This window comes from Phalaenopsis equestris, unplaced genomic scaffold (assembly GCF_001263595.1).
Source record: "Phalaenopsis equestris unplaced genomic scaffold, ASM126359v1 Scaffold000642, whole genome shotgun sequence".
Classification (NCBI taxonomy): domain Eukaryota; kingdom Viridiplantae; phylum Streptophyta; class Magnoliopsida; order Asparagales; family Orchidaceae; genus Phalaenopsis; species Phalaenopsis equestris.
Genome location: NW_018165082.1, coordinates 120,916 through 128,329, shown reverse-complemented (window position 1 = coordinate 128,329; position 7,414 = coordinate 120,916). Strand labels below are relative to the sequence as shown.

The 7,414-nt window shown below is 35.9% G+C and overlaps 1 protein-coding gene across 1 annotated transcript; it reads right to left on the bottom strand.

Annotated features, from left to right (window-relative positions):
• Nucleotides 1–338: 338 nt before the first annotated feature.
• On the bottom strand, nt 339–3,158 carry LOC110030055 (probable protein phosphatase 2C 47). Its single transcript, XM_020732599.1, has 4 exons — nt 2,840–3,158; nt 1,574–1,768; nt 1,252–1,487; nt 339–1,168 (listed from the first exon to the last, which is right to left on the bottom strand). The coding sequence occupies exons 1-4, from the start codon at nt 3,035–3,037 to the stop codon at nt 577–579; spliced, it is 1,221 nt and encodes a 406-aa protein (XP_020588258.1). The 5' UTR covers nt 3,038–3,158; the 3' UTR covers nt 339–576.
• Nucleotides 3,159–7,414: the final 4,256 nt, after the last annotated feature.

Below are 7,414 nucleotides of genomic sequence, written 5' to 3'. Positions count from 1 at the left end.
GATCTTCGTATGGTCAGAATTCCGTAGAATCTTTATTTGAATCTTCTACTTTTATGCTTGGTTTCAGAGATATTGATGACTACTATGACATGCAGCCTTCTATTAAGCTTCCAATAGGCTCAGGATCACCCTTGATTGCCCGCAACTTGAATTTATGCAAAGAAATAATGGTGGCAAGATAATTGAACAGTTTATTCCCACCAAAAGATCCCATGTTCGAAAGTTGCAACTCAAAAAATTAGAAAAAATTAAATATAATGAAACAAAAATGTAAAATAACATGTCCATATAATCAGAGAGATGAAGGCCTATAGTGCCAAGAAAAATACATTACCCTATCCAATAAAGCCTCTCCTACTATGACATTTATATACACAAATATCATCCCACCAACAATCATAAGAAGAAAAGAAAGCATAACAAAACCCCTACAAAAATGTTGGCTGCACCAATCACATGAATCCTACAGATACAGCTCAAATGAAGAAAGTACAGAAAATAAAGGAAAAAAAGAAAAAAACTTTGACTGAAATTCAATGACATTCTCATCATCTCTCTTATAAAACGTCCACTCCCTCACCTTTCCAGCCAACTCCTTAGATTGTAAAGTGCCTCAGTTGACAAGCTACAACTCCTCAATCTGGGAACCATCTGCGATCTCTGCTGGTGGTGCTGCTGCTGCTCCGGTGGAGCAGCAGAATCCCAATGTTCGGGGGAGAGACGAACAACGATAACGGTCAGATTATCGAAGGTCTTGAGCCTCAGTGCTTCCAGGACCAGCTCCCTCGCACACCGCTCCGGATCATCGTGCCGCCGGAGTTCCCTCCTGACTAAATTCACGGCATGTTGGCTGGACATCACATCCCATATGCCATCGCAGCCGATGATTAGAAACTCGTCATCTTCCATCAGCATCACTTGCATAAACTCAGGTTCAGCAATCAAGGGTGATGGTGAGCCTATAGGAAGCTTAATGTCCCAGTCTCCGAGAGCTCGGGACACTGAGAGCACCCCGTTGAGATACCCATCATCGATATACCCACCACACTCCTCTACCCTTTGCCTTTCAGCTGCATGAATGGGTCTGTGATCTTGTGACATATCTACTGCTTTACCCTTCCGGCACAGAACAGCCCGACAATCCCCTGCATTCGCGACTAATAGAAGCCTGCATGTTATAGAAGTTGTCAATATGTTGTAAACTAAGCAGAAATGTAGAAGACTTAAGTAAAGTATCTGTAGAATTCGGACCTTCCAAAGATCAATGCGGCAAGTGCTGTTGTTCCAGAGGAAGAACTAACAGTGCAGTCATCAGCTAAAGCGAGGTCGGCAAGAAGGAATGCTTTCCGCACTGAGTTCTCTACTGATTCTATGAAGACATTATTGGCTTCTGATGCCTGCGGGAACTCAGCGTCTTCAAAGAATAATCTAATTGCATGTCTTTTGATGTAGGCTGCAGCATCTGGGCCTCCATGACCATCAAAAATCTAAACAGAACAAAAATAATTAATCAGGAAACTGATATCAGCTTCAACAAGCAGAGATAGTAATAATGGAATGAGAAATTAATTACCCCATAGAAGGCACTTGGTGAAGGGCAAGTAAATATAGAACCAAGATGAGCAGACAAATCATCTATGCGTATATGCTCATCTTCCATGTCTTTCCGAGGTCCAATATCAGAAAAACTTCCTGACCTGATGCTGGGAATGAATTGGAAGATTATAGGTTCTGCATCATTTGGAGTGGCATCGGATGTTCTCAAATCCTACAAGAAATATATATTGGAGTTAATATATACTGGAAGGCAGAAATAAATTAGCTGAAATATCCAAATTTTATCCAAAATTTTAATATTTGATCTTCATGCTACCAAAGGAAAATGAAATATCAAGCTCTGTAATTGAAAGAAATTGTACCATCTCTGACTTCTTAGTTTTTTCTTGTGGTGTTAATATCTCTCCATTGTGTAACTTCCAATTTTCTTTGACATAGTTTTTAGTTCTTGTAACAAAGTGTGATATATATTGCAGTTATAAGTGAGCTCAGATTGATCTAACAATGTCTGAAGGTTTCTATGAATACATCATGATCAGAACTTAATTTAGCGTCTCAATTTAACACTAAAAGCTATGACAGGAAATTTATAACCATCCATCACAACGAACTTACAACCGTAGATCCTGTTCTTCCAAGTCATAACGCTCGCTAAAAGAAAAGGAAATTTTACATCCAAATTTTTTTTTCAAAGTACTGTTCATGATAAGGACATGATGTCTTCTACACCTTCTAAACATAACAAATAAATGATCCAAGAAGCTCCACGGGAAATCATCCATATGCCGTCATAAACTCAAATTCACAATCAGATGTCTTTTTTCAGCTTAGTTTCCGGAATCCACAAAAGTTGTTTCCAAAATTTCTATCAGCAAGCAAAAGAACTTCAAGCAATTCAAGATTTCAAAAATCAAGAAAACCTAACGGTGACTTTTCTGCAAAAACAGATACGACAAATTAAACCACAAAATCAAAGGAATTTCTCAAAAAAAAAAAAAGAATCAGACGTCTCCCAATCAAGCAAAATAACAAAATAACCCTTCCCCTTTTCTAAACCACAAAATCAAAGGAATTTCTCAAAAAAAAAGAAAAAAAAAAAGAATCAGACGTCTCCCGATCAAGCAAAATAACAAAATAACCCTTCCCCTTTTTCAAAACAAGAACAAGAAAATCAAAACCCTACCGCCACAAAACTATCTACTTCCATCTAATTCAGACCTAGATCTTAAAGGTCAAAGAAGCACATCATCAGATCGAGTCAAATAAGGCATCAAACTCTCACCAGCTCAGAAGCAACCACGACCTCAATCGGCACCGTTCCAGATACCCAAGACGCCTGCCGACACATAGGAGGAGAAGCCGCCGGCGCCACCACCGTCGCCGATAACTCCGCAATCTCCTCGATCTCCTTCGAGATGCAGCGATACTGCACATCTAACACGGGTATGCTATGATGAATAACTTCCGCTCCAGCAACCATCTTCAACCACTAGGGTTTCCTCGGGACCTTCTTCTCCTCTCTTACTTCGCGGTTAGGGTTCTTGTTGGCAGTTGCCAAATTTGAGGGAAAAAAACCGGTGGAGCAATATTTATAAATGAGAAACAGTAACCGGTGGCTACCGGTAGATGCTGCGTGGTAACGGGCAGGTGTGCCTGGGTTGAAAGTCGCATGCGAGAATGGGGACGTGGCATCTATCGCCGCGTAAGTGCTCCACGCTTCCACGCTACATCGGAGTCGCGTGCGGGCATACAATAGTAATGAGAGATATATAGCATTAACACGGAGGCGTATATCAGGGGAAGTGTATGGGCTACAGGCTGGTTGCTTTGAGCCGGGATTTTGATCGGTTTAATTCCGGTTTATTATTTTCAGGCAATTATTGAGCGGTTCGATTTACTTTCGGCTTGATTTTGGAATACTACGAATCTTCTTTTGTGTTGTTGAGGTGTTTGTCGAGCTGATTATATTAATGTGTAATTTTCTTGAATAAGCTAATCAAACATAAACACTTAAATATAATTTGATAATCTATAAACTATTTTCCTTCTACTATTGAATATAGTCAAATTAAATATGACTGAATAGAGTCAAACTTAATTCAATTTGTCGTGCAAGTTTATCCATCTAATTTTTCCCAAAAAAAAAAAGGTTTATCTAACCGAATGTCGAATATGTAATGTACATAATTTTCTCAATTTGTGTGGGTTTACGGGCTGTTTGGGAAAGTTAAAAGTTTATTAAGAAGCAGTTGTGAAAATGCTAAAAAATAATTTGATGTTGCAAAAAATTACGTTACTACTATAACTTTTTTTTTAAAAAAGTTGGACCGCAACTAGAAAGCTGTCATCACACTTAGTCAGGATCGGTGAGAAAATACTTCAAAATCGTGAAAGGCTTTCGGCTGCAAGAGCAGCCTCTCCCTCTTCCAAATCTTCTCATTCCTCTCAAAATAGCGAAAGGCTTTCGGCCGCAATAGCTTAAGATTTGTCGTTTGTGTTCTCTGCTCTCAAAAGTTCTACTTCGGCTTTCTTCCTCTTTCGAGTCATCTCCTTCTCCTCTCAAAATTGCGAAAGGGTTTCAGTAGCAGAGCTTAGGGTTTGTTGTTTGTGTTTGTCTTCCTGCTCCTCTTCCGAGTCATCTTTCTAGAACTTAGGGCTCTCTTCCTCTTCCGAGTCATCTCCTTCTCCAATTTCGAGCCGAACACGAATAAGAAAATATTATTCGAGCTGAACACGAACACACCTTTCACGAGTCATTCCGAACACGAGTCAATTTCGAACACGAGGCTCATTTACAGCCCTAGTTATGGGTAGGACTGTCAAAAAAGTTTGTTGTCACGAATAGCATGTGTTTAGCTCGTTAAATAGCCCGTGCTCGACTGGTTTAACGAACTAGCCGAACATGAACAGTTTGTTTACGCTCGAATTATAAACAAGTCAAACACAAAACTATCCTTTTTTCACTCGTGCTTGGCTCATTTTAGCTCAAAATAAAAAAAAAATCATATAATTATTTATATAATAATTTATTATTTATATTTATATCTAAATTATAATCATAATATCTCATGTGTTAATGTGGTTGTGTTTTTTTTTTTTTTGCATAGATTTGGTCTAGGTTTGAATCCAACACTCAACATTTTTTTTTTTATAAGAAATAATATCATTTAAATCGAGTCAAACACAAAAACATTGTTCATGAGTCAATTTCAAACATGAGCCGATTTCGAACTCGAGCAATTTCGAATGAGTCAAACACGAGCCAAACTTGATCTTGCTTAAGCAATTTCGAACTAAGGTTGTCAAAACGGTTCGTTCGTGAACAGATCGTGTTCGGCTCATTGAAAAGCTTGCGTTTGATTTGTTCGCTAAGTTACTGAGCTAAACACGAACACTTTTTTTTGCCCAATATATAAACGAGCCGAACACGAGTAAAGATTTGTTCGTTTGTGTTCGGCTCGAAATACTATTCATCAATTATGTGTGTGTGTGTCTATATATATATTGATGTGTAGTATTTTTTAAAAAAATTATTTGACTACTAGGCTACAAAAGATTTGTAATCAATTAAAATTATTAATTAAAAAATAACATAAAAATATATTAAATTATATTTAGATTATGTTTTAATATTAATAATAAGAATTAAATTTGGCCCCAACCCTTAATATCCTATGGCTGCATTATCAGGATTGTCAAAACTATTCTTTTTCGCAAATAACTTGTGTTCGGCTTGCTAAGAAAACAAGTCGAACACAAATACATTTTTTGTGTTCAAAATATAAACAAGCCGGACACGAACAATAATATTTGTTAACGAGCCGAACACGAGCAGAGTCTGGGCTAGCTCTTGTTCACCTCATTTACACCCCTATTTTACAGCCCTAGTTATGACTGAATTAGAAGACGGGTGTCAAGCACAATTCAATAATTATGTGTGATAGAACTTGCGGGACTATTGAGATGACTGCCGAAGAGGAGTAGCTGAGACCCTCCCATAAAGATTTTTGAGAGACAATATACTCAATAAGCTTTACCAAGAGAGTCATTTGGAAAGTATTTTTTGCAAGTTATGCTTGTTTGCACAATAATATCAATGAAGATTTTAAAAAAATAAAAATTGTAGTTGATGCATAGATAATAGAGATCATTATGCACGATAATCATGTTATCAACAAAAGAAAACTACATAAAAAGGTGTGGAGTTGACATTACAACACCAAAAAAATTTAAATTAGGCAGTTTAAAGATGCAATTGTAGAAATATAGGGCATGCATGCTAATGATTATCACATTATCTAACTTCAAATGTTATTTCCCCAATACAATTTAAGAGATGATCGAACATTAGAATGAAAACATTTCTTCAAAGAATCTAATAAGAGTATCTCAAAATAATCTAAGGATTGATTCCCATTTTCTTATGAAGCTCAAACAAGAGGCCATTCTTGAAACTTGTAGTGTAATTAAGGAAGCTTAGGATATCAAAATGATTAACAAAAATTGATATGATAACGGTATAATCATAATATTTTAACAAGGAGGTGAATCATTACCAAAGAAAGAAATATTGGGAGTAACAGGACAAGAAACGACATATATATCAAACTTGATGAGTCTCTTTAGGTTATTTTGTTGGGACTAATTAGAGCCCGCCCACTCAAAAATAATTTAAATGCTATTAATAAACTAGATGAATTTTTTATTACAATAATACGTTTTTTTTTTCTTTATTGAGTTATTTATCTTTTCAATAGTAAGGAATTCTCATAGTTGGACTTCACTTTTAAAATATCTTTTTAGAGCTTCAATATTCTATAATATTTTGAATAATGATCGTAATTGATTGATATCGGAAATATCTAGACATATATCTCTCTTTGATAAAGTTGGTCATAAATAATATATAACTTTTAGATGATATCAATTGAGAGAAGGTAAATGGGTCCTCTTCAGGCTTACTTGGAGTTATCAATGAAACAAGACTTCTTTGATCTCTTAAGAGTATAGAGATTTTTCCATAAATTTTCCCATTGGGGGAATTCAATTTTCTACATAATATTTTCCTTGCAAGAGTGAAACTTTGTGATGGAATTCACTTCGTAATTATTTGTCAAGGCAAAATTTGGGGTCATAAAAACATAAGCACAATTTGTTTCCATTTTTATGTTGCATTCTTTTTCTATTTAAAGCAATCTAATGTAGAGAATAGCTTAAGTATTATATATATATATAACTTATATATGTATGTATCTATCTGTATATCTATATGTATCTATCTGTATGTATATATATATATATATATATATAGATGAATGCCATAAGAACCTCAAGAATGTTAGATTTAAAAGATGAACCATGTAAGATATGCTAAGTGTTGATGCAGTCCAAAGACAAAAAAGGCATTGCTTGTGGTGAGAGGACATCAACGAACCAATTGATATGAGATGTTATAGTAGTGAACGATTGTTGTGTGCTTACAAGTTGTGTAATACTCACCCTTAAACAAATATGTGCAGTTGTTGATTTTTTGGAATTATCACAACAAGATAGTCATCTTGCACTACAAAAAATAGGTAAGAACATTAGATTTAGCGTCAGAATTTTTTTGATGCAAATTGCAGGTTCAGATTTGTTTCTGCTTTACGTCAAACACTTTGCATCAATATGTTCTTAACACATTATACTCACTAAATAGCATCGACTATTTTGATGGCAATACATACATTAATAAGTTTGTGTCTCGTAATTAGTCTAATGCAAATCCAATGCATGCGACCAAAAATTCTAACTTCGCTCCGCAGAGACTCATTTGCGCCCTCTCACTCTCTCATTGTTTCATTGCTCTCTCTCCTTG

Excerpts from the sequence above, each read along its gene's own strand:
- LOC110030055 (XM_020732599.1), bottom strand. The coding sequence starts at position 3,037 with ATGGTTGCTGGAGCGGAAGTTATTCATCATAGCATACCCGTGTTAGAT. Across the intron at positions 1,769-2,839 it reads TCGTGGTTGCTTCTGAGCTG|GATTTGAGAACATCCGATGC; the intron begins GTGAGAGTTTGA and ends TATTTCTTGTAG. Across the intron at positions 1,488-1,573 it reads CACCAAGTGCCTTCTATGGG|ATTTTTGATGGTCATGGAGG; the intron begins GTAATTAATTTC and ends TGTTCTGTTTAG.